This window comes from Sceloporus occidentalis, unplaced genomic scaffold (genome assembly GCF_023333645.1).
Source record: "Sceloporus occidentalis isolate IW3139 unplaced genomic scaffold, rSceOcc1.0.p SCAF_7, whole genome shotgun sequence".
Taxonomy (NCBI): Eukaryota; Metazoa; Chordata; class Lepidosauria; order Squamata; family Phrynosomatidae; genus Sceloporus; species Sceloporus occidentalis.
Genome location: NW_028316987.1, coordinates 91062613 through 91081042, shown reverse-complemented (window position 1 = coordinate 91081042; position 18430 = coordinate 91062613). Strand labels below are relative to the sequence as shown.

At 39.8% G+C, this 18430-nt stretch overlaps 1 protein-coding gene across 2 annotated transcripts in view; it reads left to right on the top strand.

The window, feature by feature from the left end:
• Positions 1–18430, top strand: part of OXSR1 (oxidative stress responsive kinase 1) — a 108452-nt gene that overhangs the window by 38035 nt on the left and 51987 nt on the right. For both annotated transcript variants that reach the window (XM_089533667.1, XM_089533668.1), the window contains 2 exons: positions 2109–2217; positions 14709–14850. In XM_089533667.1, the coding sequence (XP_089389793.1) occupies positions 2109–2217; positions 14709–14850 (251 nt within the window). The remainder of the gene's footprint in view (positions 1–2108; positions 2218–14708; positions 14851–18430) is intronic.

The following is an 18430-nucleotide window of genomic DNA, read 5'->3' as shown; positions in this document are numbered from 1 at the left end:
TGGAAAGCAGCATCCTCTTCATTAATGATTCATGTCCTCACCACTCCATTTTATGGAAACATTTTTTTCTTGCATCTCCCATTATGAAATCAACATATTGCAGATAGCTAAGTGTCTTTTTTCCTAAAAGAGACATGATGCATTTTCCCTTCCCAAGCATCAGTGTGTGGTAGTCACAATGCGTTTAAAAATATTATTATTCTCATGTCTCCTGTCAGCCAAGATGTGTGTTTGAAAATTGAGGCTGTTTGTTTTACTGTGTTTATATCACACTTTGGTTCCAAGAGGCTTAAGATAATATACACCTCTCTCCCCCACCCTAACCCCATTTTATTCTCTTTTAAATCCTGTGGGTAGGCAAGAGCTGATGGGTCCAGACTTGCTCAGTGAATGTAATGGTTGACACGGATTTCAGCTGTTCTCTCAGCAGTCCTAATAACTAGCTATTTCTTCTTTTCATTTTCAGCAGCTTCTCTGAAGTTCCAAGTTCTTTTTTAGAAACAGTAGAATCCCAATTTCAAACCATGGTACATCCCCCTACCATTGTGTCCTGAAAGATAAATACATAATAATATTGTTACAGTTGCAAAAACACTGGTGAAAATTTGATAGATTTGAGGCTGGAGGCTCGTGCTATTTGTGTGTGTGTGTAGTTTGTGTCTTTCTATGATTTAATGAGGATGTACATTAAGTAACCAAGCAAAATCTTACAAGGGTATAGTTTACAGGGTGTCATGAAGACATTTTATTGTTAACAGCTATCAAGACGACTTCAGTGTATGGTGACCCCGGGAACAATAGATCTCCAAGGTTTCATCCGCACTGCAGTAATAAACCAGTTTGACACCACTTTAACTGCCATGGCTCAGTGCTATGGAATTCTGAGATTTGTAGTTTTGTGAGACATTTAGCCTTCTCTGTCGGAGAGTTCTGATGCTACAGCAGTTAAAAGTGGTTGTCAAACTGGATTATGTTTGTGATGTGGATGCAGCCCAAGTCATGCCATCTCTGTTCAGGTCTTGCAGATTGAGGACCATGACTTCTTTAAGTTTATTAATCTGCAGTGGGATCGTCTTCTTTTCCTGCTGCCTTCTACTTAAATAAGCATTATTATATTTTCTAGTAAGCCTCAGTTTAATCATCTTGGTTTCTAGGGAAGGTTCTTGATTTGTCTTTTTGGCAGTCCATGGTATCCACAGAACTCTCCTCCAGCACCACATTTCAAATGAGCTACTTCTCTCCCTATCAAACTTTCTTCACTGTCACGCTGTCTCCCAAATAAAACACAATTTTTATCAAGGCCTCAACTTTCTAGCTTTCCTGGGATGTAAAACATTGCTTAAACATTTAGAAAATTAGGTTAGGCACTCAAAGAAAGTAGGGGCAAGTGGGGATACCAAGGGAATGCAAACACAGCAAATACAGAGTTCTAGATCTGAATGGCTTTTCAGTGTCTCAGAGTCTGTAATAGTAAAAATTTGGGGACTGGTGGTACATTTCATGATGGGATGGAATTCTTCCTGAAGGGAATAGTGCTCTCAAGTTATGGCTGAAATATTCCATTTCCCATCCCTATAGCTTAGTACTTCCTTACAGATTTGTTTCCATGAATAGGCTAAGTGTCCATTTGTACATTCAGCAGCATAAAATTAATCAGTCTTTTTCCTGCTTTATTCTTTTTTCAAGTTCCAGGAAGGGATTGTGTGTCTCAATGTTTCCTCTGTGCATTTATATAATATATATATGTGTGTGTGTGTCCTTGCATACGCAACATATTCTCCACTTGTGCACACAAAAGGTAGTATATCCAAGAAAAGAGCTAATCAAAACATTATGTTAATCTTTTTATATGCAGGAGTCTTTTTTCTTTTGAACCTTAGGGGAGCATTCAGACATGCAGTCGCCTTCCTGCTAACTAGAGTAATAACATCTAGCAATGTCTTACGGTTTGTGCTGACCATGTTTGGTTTACCAATTCCAGGCCTTGTCACTTTTTTACCTGAATGGAATTCATAGACTTTAAGCACTCTGATCCCCCACAATGGGGTGGTCATCTCTTCATCATATAGCAGAACAATAATTACTTTTTCCCCCTTTTCTTCCTCTAGAAAGAAATTCAAGCCATGAGTCAGTGCCATCATCCAAACATCGTATCTTACTATACTTCCTTTGTAGTGAAAGATGAACTTTGGTTAGTGATGAAGCTCCTTAGTGGAGGTAAGTATAAAGGCTGTGTGTGTGTATGTAAGTTTGAGCTATTCTGACTTTGGTCTATTACTGTAAAAAATATTTTTTTTGAAAGAAGTGTTTAAAAAGTTCATTTCCTCATTGAGCCATAAATAGCAGTTGCATGTACCAAAATTGCTCCACACTTCATTGAGTATTGTGAAAGGCTTTTAGATATGGACTTCTTAGAACAGGATTGCTATTGTTATGTAATTTCAACTTGATTCCAATTTAGGGCAACCCTAAGCCGAATCTATCATGGCTTCTTCTTTTGGCATGATTTGTTCAAAGGACTTTTGCTATTGCTTTCTCCAGAAACTGAGAGAGGGTGAATTGCCCAAGGCAACCCAGTGGGTTTCCATGGCTGAGCGGGGACTCTAACCCTGGTTTCCTAGAGTTTCAGTCCAGCACTCATAGAATCATAGAGTTGGAAGAGACCCCAAGGGCCATCCAGTCCAATTCCCTGGCATGCAGAAAGGCACAAATCAAAGTGCCCATGACAGATGGCCATCCAGCCTCTGTTTAAAACCTCCAAAGGAGACTCCACCATACTCCAAGGGAGTGCATTCCACTGTTGAACAGCTCTTACCATCAAGAAGTTCTTCCTAATGTTTAGGTCTTCCTAATGTTTCTTGTGATCAGGCCATAAATTCATATGCCTGAGACCCCTGTATACAAGCAGCAGTTCACATTTGGACTTGGCATACTATACCTCATGACTATCAAACTGGGCAAACCATCATTTGCCTACAAACCTTCTTTGTAAGCTATAGTTTGTCATATTATGATTTAATAAACTGTAGTTTGCCCTAACCAGAATGTGAAGGGAGAACGTATGAACCTGAGGCATATCCATAGTCAACGAAACCAGTGACCTGGATCTAAAGTGCTCCTTCAGTGAGTAAAAGGATATATTTCTTCTCACTCCCTTCCCAGCTGCAGCCTCTATGTTCTACATTGCACCCATTTTTGGAAAGGCCCCAAACTCAGGAACTGCTTTTTGTCTGGCAAAGTACAGTTGCTGCACCAGGATGACGGATGATTAGAAGTCCATGTTAGCAGGGATTGAGAGCAAATCTAATGGGGAGAAAAGATGCATGATTTATGCATTTACTTATTTATTTAAAGAAGTTTTACCCTTCTCTTCAACAACAACAACAACAACAAAGGCTTCAAGATCAGTTTACAAAAATCAGTAGTTACAATCCCTGTCCTCAGGCCTATGATCTTAAAGATAGGTTTGGGAGGGAAGAGGAGGAAAAAAGAGAGGGTAATCATGTTTGCTGCTTTTCCTCTGGCCGCAGGGAAAGAAAGATGGTTCCTGAGCAGCCCTTCCCTTTTAATTTTTTGTAAATGTTCCAAATTTTCTGGTGGTTTCTAAAGTTACGCTGCAACTTACAAATGCTTAATGACACCTCAACCAAGTCCACCCACTCAACCTTGCCAGAGAAATCTTATAAAAATGGTAAGGATAAGAACATAGAGAGAGTCATCCTGGATTAGACCAAAGGCCTATCTAGTCCATCATCTTATTCATGTAGCAATTCATCAGATGTCCCTGAGAAGCCCCCAGTAAGACTTGAGGGACAGTAGGACCCTCCTGCTCATATTTATCTGTACCTGGTTCTGAGAACTATTACTGCCAGTGATGAAGGGTACTATTTAACTATTATGGGTAGTAACCATTGATAGGCTTATCTTCCATGACTTGGTTTAATTTGCTTTAAAGCTCAAGAGACATAGCCATATTAGTCTAGAATATCAGTATATTCACTCCATGCATCTGAGGAAGTAGACCAAGTCTACAAAAGCTTATGCTACAACTTCTACACAGCCCAAAAAACTCTCAAAAAACTAACTTCTACACAGTTAGTCACAAAGGTGCTACAAGATCCCTTTTCATATTGCTTTAAAACTGTCCAAGATGGCAGCCATCACTTGAATTAGCAAATTCCACAAAATAGCCATGGCTTAAATTAAGTCCAAGTTATTTTGTATAGATTGTATCTTCCTTATGATATTGCCTGGAATCCTGAGACCCTCAGGAAAAGCTTTTCTTTCGGTCCCACTACTTTCAGAGGAATGATTGATAGGAACATGAGACAGGGTCTCATCCATGGCTACCCCTAGATTTTGCAGCTATTTCCACAGGGAAGCTAGGATGGCTGCCTCCTTGCTGTCCTCCTGTGAGCAGGTGAAGACTTAATAACAAAACATTCAGATGGGCTTTTGAAATTGAAGGTTTTTAAGGAAAGGGCTGTAGGAGAGTGGCGTATTGTTTCAAATTGTATTGTTTTATCTGTTTTCATCTTATAATGTGTATGTCTTAAACTGTTTTATTGAAGTTAATACTTAATATCCACGGATTCTTTATCCATGGTTTCAAGCATCCATGGATTGAAAATATTTTTTTTCAAGTATAAATTACAAATAGCAAAAATTGATTTTGCAGTTTTATATAAGGGGCACCATTTTACTACAGCGTTGTATTTAGGGGGACTGGATTTTGGTATCCACAGGGGATCCTGGAGCCAAGCCTCAGCAGATGCGAAAGGCCCACTCTATTTTAAAGTTTGAGTTCTTGGATGTTTTTAATTTTATTACAATCATTATAATTTGTAATCCGCCTTGAGTCCCAGTCTTTGGGAAAAGGCAGATAGTGGCAGCAACAAAACAACCTTCTTCCTTGTACGTGTTTATTCTGAATCATCACTGGATGTCCCTGGATTGTATTGCCGAAAAATTCCTCTCTATTCAGTTTCCTTATGAGAAACCAGAAAAGGAGATAAGCTTTCAAGAAAAGCCTTGCATTTCTACTGGATTATATGTTCCTTCTTGTAGACTAAATTTTCCTTGTAAGCCAGATGTGGTGGTTTGAGCCTTGGACTACCACTGGGTGACCTCAGGCAAGTCATGCTCTCTCAGCCTCTGAGGAAGGGAAAACCAAATTCCCCTCTGAACAAACCTACCAAGAAAATCCCATGATAGATTTGCCTTATGTGTGCATATATGGTATGTGTCTTCAAGTCACCTGTCAACCTATGGTGATGCCATGAATTTTATAGGGTTTTCTTAGGTAAGGAGTACTCAAGAGATGTTTTTGCTAATTCCTTCCTCTAAAATACAGCCTACAGCATCTGGTATTTGTTGGCAGTCTCCCTTAGGGTCACCGTAAGGTGGAAGCAACTTGAAGGCACACAACACCAATAAGTTCCTTGCGTGTGGCATTAAAATTTAATTGGTTAAAAGGTAGAGAATTAATTAGTGAAATGTCTTAATTCATTGATAGCCTGGTTGTTGGGCCATCTTTTATGGTTTTGAGGTGTTGCCTTGGTGTTCTGATCCCACTGTTGGAATTTTTCATTTCATTTCAGTTTTGTCAAGAATCCTGCCATGTTGAACTGGCACCCTGCAGCTTTTAGATCTTATCTCCCTTTTGAGGAACATAATTGCCTGTCTCTGGAGGGAAGGCGTATCATACATTCATTCGTACAAGTCTTTTCCAGCATGCATCATAAATCAACTTTTTATTGACCTTTTCCCCTCCCGGAATTATCTCATTAAGTCTTTTTTACCTGGTATTTGAAGAGGGTGGGATACAGAAGGGAAGGGAAAAGGTCCCTAGGCAATGACTGGCATGTTTCTCCTCCTCCTCTTCCTATTTTTTTCCCCAAACAAAAATGCGCATGCTGAGCAACGTGAAGTGTATGCATTTCGTAGATGTTGGCATGCTCATAGGGGCAGCTCCCACCTGCCCATCCTGCACTTCATAATATCAAGGGACACATCATGGGGCATGATAAAAAAAGACTCCTCCAATGCAGACATTTCTGGACATTTTAAAATTTAATGTCGGACACTAGTCATATTTGGCAGTGGATTAAATTAGAAGATTTTAAACCCATCTTTCCAATTACAGTCTTAAAAAGTGTACTTGAAGCCTAGTGGATTTTCGGTCCAAGGCAGGATTTTTAACCTGCCTTTAGGCTACTCTCAGGCCTAAAATGTTGTATATCTTTACTCTTTAGATCCTGTCCAGTTCTTCCAGTCATAGAGATGCCTGGATTTGACTGGGTAGATGGAGGTGACACAGAAGTGGACTTGAGGATATTTGGGGGGATCTGGAGGCCATAAAAGAACCCCTAGGTACCCAATGGAGATTGCACTTTTCCCACCGCTATTTTAATGTGAAAATCCATTCAGTTGCATTATTGTAGTTTTTAGTTGCTGTGGTTGTTGTATGCCTTCTTGTTGTTTCCAGCTTATAACGGCCCATGGGGCTTTCTTGGCAGGTTTCTTCAGAGGGGTTTTGCCATTGCCACCCTCGGAGTCTGAGAGTGTGTGACCTGCCCAAGGCCACCCAGTGGGTTTCCATAGCTGAGCCGGGATTTGAACCCTGGTCTCCAGAGTTGTAGTCCAATACTCAAGCTGCTGTGCCACTTTTACTCTAGTTTCTAGCTGTACCAGTTTTTAATCACGGGTGTGGAAGAAAGGTGGGCTTAAAATATGACTAAAATAAAACATCTTGAGATATTTTGGCTGAGGAATGCAGTCTGGGATTCTGCCGTGTGCAGTATATTCCTCCTGCAAAGCACCCTGGTGAGACCTTTTATTAAACAGCCCTGGTCTCCTTTACTTCTTGACTGATTTGGATACTTCTTTGGTCTGCAGCATTGGAAAGAATTTGGTCTATATTTAGAAATACTTGCAGTGGATCAATAAACTAGCGGACATACGAAAGAGTAGATGATCTTGCGGACATATGAAAGGGTAGATGATCAAAAGTGAGAGGTTTGCAGTTTTTAAATGAAGGTTCAGAAGAAGCACAATCTGCTGTTAGTAATAGCTCAGAAGATGAGATTGATCAAAGTTTTGTGTAGGAAAACTCATATTCGCTGCTTTTTGTGGTGTTCATCTCCTTTCCTTTTTCTGAATGTGAGCTCCTTCCTTGTCGCCTTGACCCTGCGGAGGAAAGTTCAGAGTGTATAATTTTAGGTTTTACTACAATGTTGCTGTCTTTTTTTGGGTTGAGTTTTCAACTTCTGACCTTTTGTCTGCTTCTCACAAACTTTCAAAAACAAGAGCTACTAATTTCCTGGAATTCAGCTCCTTGTAACTTAGTTTGAAACAAATTAAAAACACGGAAAAGTGAAAGCCAGTTGGTAAACTTTTAATGGTCCGAATAAACTATTCTTTTAAAAATAGTGTATCAAAACATGGCAGTTTTTTTATTTATATATATATTTGCACAAACTAAGTTACAGATAAAACGTATGACAGCTCAACTGAGTAACAACTTCACCTGGGGTTTGTAAAGAGTGCAAATTTTTGGTTTTCCTTTCAATGGCTATTTTCAGTAGGGAGAGTAGTTTCTGTTTTATCCACAATTTCTGAAAATACTACAGTACATCCCTAGAGAGAACTAAGCAGGCGGTTGTCTTGCTAAAAAGCCCACAGCATGCAAAATCTTATTATAAGAGCACAAAACCTAAATATCCTAAAGGAACCAGATCCTGTCTGATCGTGGATGCTAAGTGGGGTCAGCCCTGGCTAGTACTTGGATGGGAGACTACCAACAAATACCAGGTGCTATCAGTTTTATTTCAGAAGAAGGAAGTGGCAAAACCACCTCCAAATATTCTTTACCTAAGAAAGCCCTATGAAATTCATGGTGTCACCAAAAGTCAATAGGCAACTTGAAGGCACACACAGACCTGGAAGGACTGATTTGAAAAGGATCATTATAGCTATGAATGATACTGCTACATTCTTTGAATGGTATTTTTTGGAGCTTGAATTTTCAGCCTTTCCCATTTGTGATTCCACCCACAACAATGCATTTTACTGCTGAGCGCTCCATAAATATATACCGATTTTTATTTTGGATACGCATACATGCGTTTCCTCGCTTCTCCATGGCCTATTTTTGTTTCCCACCACATGTCTGGAAAGGGAGCCCAGCTAGCAGTCTTATCGATGTGGAAAGCCATGTAAATATGCCTTTTCAAGTTGTTCTTGTGGCTGCTGGAGGCAGAAACATTTATCTCTTAGTAAATGCTGGTGTTTCAGATGCCATAGTGGGAAGCTGGCTTTTAAAATCTGTGATCTGTTTGTCACCTTCTCCAACATATTAAGATATTTTAAAAAAACAACAACAACGTCTATACTACGGTTTTTTTTTTTTTTTTTTGCTTTCCTATCCTTTTCTGAAGGGCATTCTTTCCCATACCTCCACAAATCTCTCAGCATCTCAGAATTAAACTGGATGCTTAAAAATACCTAGGAGAGGATGAATTTGATGCCAATAATAGATTAGTAGGGCTGTTAGCAATTTGTTGGTTAGCTTTCCATTCTAATTTTATCTTAAGTTCTTAAATGCTGCTTTTGACTCATGCTTTTATTTATCTTTTGCATAATTGAGACTTTTGTCCTATTTAGAAATGATTGTTTTTGAAATGGCTCAGGGTTGGTGAGGGGCCATGGATTGTTGATATGATTTACTTTTACTCAAGTTGTCCTGGGTTTTTCCAATGCAGAAAAGCTGCCTTGTATTGAGTTGCCGGCCTTTGAGCCATCTACCTCAGAGGCTAGCATTGCACTGGTATTAGCTCTGATTCAGACCATGGTCTTTTGAGTCCCTACCTGGAGATGATGGGGATTGAACCTGGGACCTTCTACATGCAAGGCATTTGTCACTCACCTTCAGCCCTTCTCCAAGTCCTTGCTCATTTCCTCAAGCTCAGTGGATACTCAGTGGACTTAATTTAGCTCTCAAAGGCTGTATCCGCACTGCTGATATAATCCAGTTTGACACCAGTTGAACTGCCATGGCTCCATGCTATGGGATTGTGGAATTTGTCATTGATTGTGGCACCCGAGTGCTCTGACAGAGAAGGTTAAATGTCTAAAAAAGCCTACAGTTCCCAGAATTCCATAGCATGGAGTTGTGGGAGTTTAAGTGGTGTCAAACTGCATTATTTCTACAGTTCGGATGCAGCCAAAATGGTTGTGAGGATTGCTCTGGCTTCTGAGAGACAGAAGAATAGCCAGGCACAGCTCGATGGCTGCATCTGCACTGCAGAACTGGTGCAGTTTGACATCGCTTTAACTGCCATGGCTCCATGCTATGGAATTCTGGGATTTGTAGTGCCTTCTCTGTCAGAGAGCTCTGGTGCCACAACAAATTACAAATCCCAGGATTTCATAGGATGGAGCCATGACAGTTAAAGCAGTACCAAACTGGATTAATCCTACAATGTGGCCGCAGCCCATGTTTCAACTGCCTTTAGGGAGAAGAGCAGCTGCTGGCATTTGCTGGACTTAATCTTCTCCCCTGCTGCTAAATCAGACATTTAGATTGTAGCCTGAGGGCAGGGAGCTGTCAAATTGAGGATTTGTAAGCTGCCCTGGGAGCCTTCTTGGTTGAAGGGCAGGGTATAAATACTCTAAATAAATAATAAAACAGGATAATCTCTTATAGACTTCACAGATTTCTTTAGAACTGAAATGGTCAGTTGTGGTTCTCCAGATGCTTTGGGCTTAGAACTTGCTATCTGGCACAGTGCCTTGTGGGGGATTATGGAAGTTACCATGAAAAAAGCATCTGGAAGTTCATGATGCCCACCCTTTTCTTAGAATGGGGGAAAGAATGCATCGTGAATCAAGTTACAGGGAGAGTAGAGTTTGAAAAGAGCTTTTTGGATGACTTGCTCAAGTAGGTGAGAAGAAGATGGTGAGGAACTTGGACGAGTTGAACAATACCTTCAGATGAAGGCACCTAATAATAATAATAATAATAATAATAATAATAATAATAATACAGTCAGACCTCTATATCCATGGATTTTTTTTATCCATGGATTTAAGCATCAATGGCTTGAAAATATTCAAATATTATACACAGCCTGAAAAGCATACTATTTTGTCATCCATTGTATTTAATGGAACTTGAACATCCACAGAGTTTGGTGTCCCCAGAGGTCTTGGAACCAAACCCCAGCAGATGCCAAGGGCCCACTGTAATAATACATTTTATTTCTTACACATCTTTCTCCAAGGCTTGAGATGAAGTACAACGTAGATTAAAACACATAAAACCATTTAAATACTTTAAGTTAACGCACATAAAAATAAGACACATGAAAATCATCAAGCATAAAATTAAAATAACTCAATTTAGTCGGCTTCCAGATTTGTACAGTTTCAGCCAGACTATTACTTTGTTTTGTTTTACACAGTTTTTGAATGACTCTAAACATAAATGGTTTCACTCTGGATTTTTTTTAAATATTTTTTTCTCGTTGTTCTGAAGCAGTTTCTTATATTGTGTTAAAGGTTTTAAATTGTAACCTTCCTTGGGGGAGTCTTGGGGCTACAAGACAACTCATAAATAAACTTATAAATAACGAAACATTCTCTGCTTTTCCCATAGGCTTTAGGGGTGAATCATTTTCAGAGTGAATGTGGTGCAGTTGGAGCTGTCTTTTAATTCTATCATGAAGAGGTTGTTAAGCATCAAAATCTGTGGCTTGGCCTCCTTGCATTAGTCAACTACAACAGGACTAAGGCCCCTTTCATACTGCAGATTATAGCAGTTTGATACCCTTCCAACTGCATAGTTGCACTGTATGAAATCTTGGAATTTGTAGTTTGATGAAGTGCTAGAGAAAACCAGAATAGTACAGTGGTTTGAATGTTGGACTAGGACTCCAGGAGACCAGGGTTCAAATCCCTATCTTCCATGAAAACCCATTGAGTGACCTTCGACAAGTCACATTCTCTCAGCCTTGGAGGAAGGCAAGGGCAGACTTCCTCTGAAGAGACCTTGCCTAGAGGTCGACTTGAAGTAACAGAACAAGCTCTCTGGTTGAGACCCCATGAATCTCATTGTTATCTGATATTTTATTTGATACTTGATGTATTTAATCTGTTGCCTCCTTATTTTATCTAATTCTATCTTGTATTATTATCTATTTTATATGTATTTTGTAGAATGTACCCCATTGGCAGGTTTCAATTTTATCGATTTTATTGTCTATGACATGTGTACACCGCTGTGTAAATCTACAGTGCTATATAAATAAAGTATAATAATAATAATAACCATAGGATTTTCTTAGGCAAGGAATCTACAGAAGTAGTTTTTCCAGTTCTTTCTTCTGGAATGTAGCATACAGCACCTGGTCTTCATTGGTGGTCTCCCACCCAAGTACTAACCAGCGCTGATGTTGGCTTAGCTTGCAAGATCAGGAAGGATCTGGTGCCTTTAATGGGAGCTAAATCAGTGTAAGCGTTGCACATTAGTCACCATTCAAGACAGGAGCAGTTCTTTTATGGGGCTGTAGGTTGATTAAAGAGATAAGAGAGACATGTTTTATAAACTGTAATGAATATAGCAATAGTCAGAACAAGGGAAAGGCAGGAATTTTCTGTGTTTTTAATATTACAAGGGACCTGCTGCAAAGAGGGAATGTCTGGGTGAGTGGCTTTCAGGCAATATTCTGGGAAGCCGTGGAGGTTCTCTTTGTGGGGAATAATACTACCAAACAGATTTTTTTTAAAAGAGTAATCTTGCTTGGGTCTAAATATCCTAAAGGCACCAGATTCTATCTGATCTTGGAAGCTAAGCAGGGTCAGCTCTGGTTCATACTTGAATAGTGGCCACCAATGAATATCAGGCACTATAGGGTACAGTCAGCCCTCCATATCCAGAGATTCTTTATCCATGGGTTGCATCATCCGTGACTTGAAAATATTAGGGGGAAAAGTTTTTGTTTTGTTGCTGTTGCATGCCTTCAAGCTGTTTCCGACTTATGGTGCCCCTAAGGTGAAGCGATCACAGGGTTTTCTTGGCATGTTTCTTCAGAGGGGGGTTGCCATTGCCATCCTCTGAGGTTGAGAGGCTGTGACTTGCTCAAACTCACCCAGTGGGTTTCCATGGTCTCCAGAGTTGTAGTCCAATACAGTGCTGCCATTGATGTTATTGTTATACAGTTAATATAAAATATAAATTCCAAAAAGAATACCTGGATTTTGCTATTTCCTACAAGGGACTTATACCATTGTATTGAGCATCCACAGATGTGACTATCCACAGAAGGTCCTGGAACCAGATACCAAAGGCCCATGGCATTTCAGAAGAAGGAACTGGCAAAACCACTTTTGAGTATTCCTTCCCCAGGGAAACTCTGTGAAATTCATGGGATTGCCATAAGGCGACAGGCAACTTGAAAGTACACACACACACACACACACACACACACACACACACACAGAAGTTTGCTCACCACTATGGTTTTCCCTGGATGTTTGATGCTTCATGGTCCATAACCCAGGCAGGGAAAAAGTGAGGCAAATCTGGTTTATGGCTTCATAAATTTGAATGTAAACCCTAGTCTTCTATTGTAGATTTTTGGGTCTTGGTATCACAGTGATTCATCAGCTGATAAATGCTGGAGAGAAAGATAATCTGAAGGCTGAAGATTTGGAAGATGGGGGAAAATCAGTCTCCCTAACATTTGTCATGGTGGTGGTGCCAATTTGATATTAGCTGTCATTCTGGATTAATCAGCCATCAAAATAAATACTGTTTAAATCTTAATTAACAGTGGGAGCTAAGTTTAAGAAGTCTAAGCTTTACCAAATCCCTGTAACAAGTCTGAACCTGTTGTCTCACCCCACCCTGCAGTGCTAATCTGCAAGATAAAACAAAATGAACTTTAAAGCTTTTATTCCAAATTAAGTTGCTGTTGCAGTATCTGTGGCATGTGTATTTAAAAGAACATTGTAATGTTAAAAACTGGATTAGGTTCAGCTCTTGGTGTGCAAGAGGGTGCCTTGAACCTTTTTTAAAAACAGCCCATTACTGTTGCTGACATTTGATTTAGTAACATAATTGAAAAGCACATAATCTTTGCGCAGGACAGTAGTGATGAAACTGTGAAGAACTAATGTCTGATCTGCTCAGCTCTGAAATCAACCTGCTTAAACCTTTTATGCAAACCATTTAGTAGGATGTTTTTAATCTTTCAGAAAGGCCTTTTCATTTCCCTCTCTGCTGCGAACCTACAGCAGTATTTTCCTGGCCAAAAAGAGTTTGCAAGATACCCCAGTGCCCACTTCCACTTTGAATGGCAGCAAGGGTTTAATTAAAAAAAAAAAAGTGTGGGGAATAAAATTTTTCTCACCCAACCTCATAGTAGAACTTGAGTCCATTTTACATATTTAGCAGGCAGAATCCTAAAATGGTAGATTGAAGTGTCCAGTGCAGCCAAACACAACACTGCAGCCAAAGGATTCCATTTTTTGAGTATTTCCCTGGACAGTAGTTCTAGCTGAACCGGTCTCTGTGGACTACCTTTTTTTAAAAAGGAGGAGAAGTTAATGGAAAGAAGAATTAAAAATATGATCTGCTAGCACCTTAGAATGGTTATTTCATTCAACTGTGTGCAAAGAGTTGGAAGTGAAGATTGCCTCGATGCTTGTCTCAATAGTAATTGGTAGTAGAGAGATAACTTTCTTGGTTGCATGTCTCTCTTTCTATCTTTTCCTCTTCTCTCCTGAAAGTTAAGAGTGAATTTTGTGTCTCTTTGCTCTCCGCTTCTTCCTGCCTTATGTATGAGAAGGATGAGGACAAAGGCATGAGGCTCTGCCTTAGAATCATTCTCATTCCTAGGAGGAAACTGGAATATAAATTGAGTGAAGAAATAAAATAAGTAGGAGGGTAGTTATCCCAGCACAACTGAACCTATAAGCAAATATGCAAACTTTGGTTACAAAAGCCACTGACAAGCCCCTTATTACAATGTCACTTTATATCCATCAGCTCTCCCTTTTCCTCCATGTTCTCCATTTAACTGGAACTTTTTTAGTGCTATTGGCATTGAGAGGATAGGAACAAGGGCTAGCATAGTCTTCCAGTTTTGAGTTGCAGCAGTATGACTGTGGTAAGCAATGCAATAAACACAGTTAGAGCTGGAAAAGAATATGCTTTCATTGATCCTTCTGTAGCTGTGTGTGAACAGCAAAACAGAAGAAAAAGCTGACAGTAAATTAGCTGACCCAACTGTATTTCTTTTTTAAAAAAGCATAGTTCTATAAGTTTAGCTACCAAAATGGAAATCATAAGAGAAGTGGAGGCTGGTGTTATCATATCATCCCTGAGTGATTTTTGAAGAAGCCTTCAATTGGTGTCTAGAAGCTTCAAATAATTTTTTTCTTTATTTATTCAGTACTTACATGACCTGGCTATTTTCATTTCACACGGCTATTTTGTTAGTTTTGGATAAAAGCCCTGGTTTAATGTTGAACTGTGCTTCTTTTTTGTGGTCTAGGAACCTATCCCTATTCTTTCCATGTAACTTTCATCTCTGGTACCAAATTTTCTGTTAAAGAAGTAGTGCTGAGGGACACCTCTGCTTTGTTAACTGAGGTGTGTCTGTGCCTTCTTCAAGGTACTAATTCATACCCTTCTTTCCTTATAGGTTCTGTCCTGGATGTTATTAAACACATAGTAGCAAAAGGAGAACACAAGAACGGAGTCCTAGATGAACCTGTAATAGCCACGATCCTGAAGGAGGTATTGGAAGGACTGGAATACTTGCATAAAAATGGGCAAATTCACAGGTACATCTTTTTATTGCATTTATAACTTTTGTGTACTGTCACTTCTCATTTAAACCAAAGTGCTTCACAATCTGTTTTCTTTGCAAGGTAGGTTGTAATTATTTCTGTCTGTCATAGAATCACAGAGTTGGAAGTGCCTTCATGGGTCACTGAGTCCAACCCTCTGTTCAGTGCAAGATCTTCAGATAAAGCATCCCCAGCAGGTAGATAGCTGTTCAGAAGATGTCTGGAGAAAGAGAGACCCCACTACTGGGCAATTGGTTTCATTTTGAATTACTCTTAGTACCATGAAGTTCCTTCTAATTTTCTACTGAAATCTGTCTTCTTGTAACTTCAGACTGTTAGACCTGGCTCCTTCCTCTCTGTGGCATTCCTTCAATTATTTAAAGAGTGCATTCAAGCCCCCCTCCCAGTCTTCCCTAAGCTAAAGATGCCGAACTCATTTAACCTTTCCTCATATGTTTTGTTCTCTGTACCTCTGATCAGCCTTGTTGCCCTTCTCTAAACCTGCTCCCAATTGCCTATATTTTTCTTACAGTGAGGTGCCCAGAACTGAACACAGTACTCCAAATGAGGCTTGACTAGTGTCGAATATAGCAGGACTGTTTTTTTCCCTTGACTTGGAAAGTATGCTTCTGTTAAAGTGGACTTAAAATAGCATTTACCTTCTTTGCTGCAGCATCATACTGCTGACTTATGTTAAATTTATGATCAACAATAATCCCAAGTCTTTTTACATGTAGAACTGCTGAGCCATGTATCCCCCATGCTATACATGTGTATGTGGTTTCTGTCATGCTTGTTGCTCCAGCTGACTCTGCATATCTGAGCTAGGATTCAAATCTAGGGTTCCAATTGTTCTGAAACCTGACAGTCTGTGCTTTCAATCCATTTTAATGCTTATGGCCTGTTACAGACTGCCAAAATAAAGCTGCTTCAGGTCTCTTTGGAGGTATGCTATTTAAATGATGCATGGGTCCTAAGAGTCCGGAGGTCGCGCCAAAGCCACACTCCATTCCTAAGCACTGGAGTGCAGCTTTTGTGCAGCTTCCGGATTCTTAGGGTGCATGCATCATTTAAACAGCATACTTCCAAAGAGACCCGAAGCAGCTTTATTTTGGCAGTCTGTAACAGGCCTAAGTTACATTTTCCCTTTCTGTTGTATTTTCCCCTAGTGCATACTGCATTTCCAAGTGCTTCTTCAGCCTGAACTTGGAAGTGACTGGATGTGCTCAGATCTCTCACTGCAGCCAGCTGAGCCTCCTCTGCTAATTATATTAAATATTTTTTCTGTTCCATTTGTTTTTAGGAGCAGACATGGTTAAAATGTACAATAAAATAGAGCAGAATAAAAAAACAAACAGATTGACATGAGACAGTAACATAGTCATCAGTGTTCAGGTTGCCTCCGTTTAGGTTCTCTACCCATGTCTGCTCATAATACTCAGATGAGAGTCAAGCTGCACCTGCACTACAGAAATAATTCAGTTTGACACACTTTAACTTGCATGGTTCAATACTATGGAATTCTTGGATTTGTAGTTTTGTGAGTTATTCAGCCTTCTCTCAGAGAGCTCTGGTACCACAACAAACTACAAGCCCCAGAATTCCATAGTATGAAACCATGGCAGTTAAAACTGCACTACTTCTGCAGTGCAGATGAAGCCTCAGTCCTTTACTTGCTTCTTCCACCTGCAGCTGTATCAGTCATATATACATGGCTGTCTGCAATTTTGCCATCAGATGGAACAGTTCAAAACAACTCTATTTAATCCGCTTTGACTTAAATGGTCTGCTCTTGCAAGATGTTTTGTTCAACACGCAAGCATTTCTACAAGCCTTCTTCAATCATGTGTTAAATGTGGCCAACCATAAAGTATGTATGAACCAAGTATTCATGGAGATAGGTCAGCAGCAGGGGTGAGTGTTGTCTGGAAAACACTGAACTGAAAAATTTCTAAAAACCAAGCAAAAACTATTGTATATTACTTACTGTATAATTATCAAAGTGAGCCAGCATAAAGTAGTGGTTTTGCTTTGAATGTTTCACTAGGACATGGGGAGACCAGAGTTCAAATCCCTGCTCAACTATGGAAACCCACTGGGTGATCTTTGGCAGGTCATATGCTCTCAGCCCCATAGGATAGCAGGGACAACCCCCCTCTGAACAAACTCTGCCAAGAATACCCCATGATGCCTCAGGGTTGCCATGATTCCGAAATGAATTGAAGGCACCGAACAACAACATAACATAATTATTTAAAAGTGTTTCCCCAATAGTCAGAAAAGATCTAATTATAGTGGTATAAATGTCAAAGACATTCAGACCTTTCTTTGAAAATTATTTTTATAGGAATATTTTGTTAAAACTGAGGTTTCATAGCATAGGCTTCCCTCTATATTTGAAAAAAAGATTTCTTGACACATAACTATAGACTCTGTGAATTTACCATCTTTGGCATGATTGAAGGGCTGTGCATATTTCTGTCATCTGAAAAGTTACCGGTAATTACAACTTTAGATACTGTGACTAGAATTGTTATTGTCATTGCTTGCGTTACCAATTGATTCTGTGAAACAGTGCATTTCTAAAATGGGAGAGTTTTCCTCCCCATAGGACTGCCGCCACCATATGGAGACATATTTTGCATGAATTATTGCCAAATAAAAGTGGATCTAAGAAGTACATTGGCTGTTAGCTTAGAAGTGGAGCGAAATAGGAAGAGGGAGGTAGGATGTGAGCAGAAGGGTTTTGCAGTTTGTAGGAAGAAATAAGCTCCACAAAGTTTGTCCAAATGAGCACAATGACATGATTGTTCAAGTCCATTGCAGTGGAAGACTTGAGTCATAGATCACACCTTTGGTAGAAAAGCAGCCCAGTACAATTACGGTCATGGTGTGGGCAGGATGAATGCAGTTAGCACATCTGTCCAGGTTTGGCAGCCAGCTTATTGGCAGGGAAGGGAGTGATTTCTTTGGAGTGCAGTCTTTTTTAGTTATGGTATATCATGATACCCTCTGTCTTAATACCTTAAAGGCACCAGATCCTGTCTGGTATTGGAAGCTAAGCAGAGTCAGCTCTGGTTAGCCCTTAGATGGGAGACCACCAATGAATACCAGGTGCTGTTGGCTGTATTTCAGAGGAAGGAACTGGCAAAACCACCTCTGAGTATTCATTGACTAAGAAAACCTTATGAAATTCATGGAGTTGCCATAAGTCAACAGTTGACGTGAAGACATATGTACACACATGTTAAGTGTCAGGGAGAGAGGAAGAAGATAGGTTGGGTCAAGCTATAGAAATCATTCAGTAGGAGTTTCAGGAAATGATTTGGTGACATTAGATCCTGTAGAATGTTGTTGTTGTTAACTGTATTTGGGTTGACTCGAACTCATGGCTACTCTGTGGATGAGATATCTCCAAGTCACCCTGTTTTCCACTGCTCTGCTTAGGTCCTGCAGATTTTGGCCCATAACCTCTCTGATTGAGTCCAGCCATCTGGCATATGGTCTTCCTTCCTTTCTAGTGCCTTCTATTTTCCTTAGCATTATTGTCTTTTCTCATGATGTGGCCAAAACA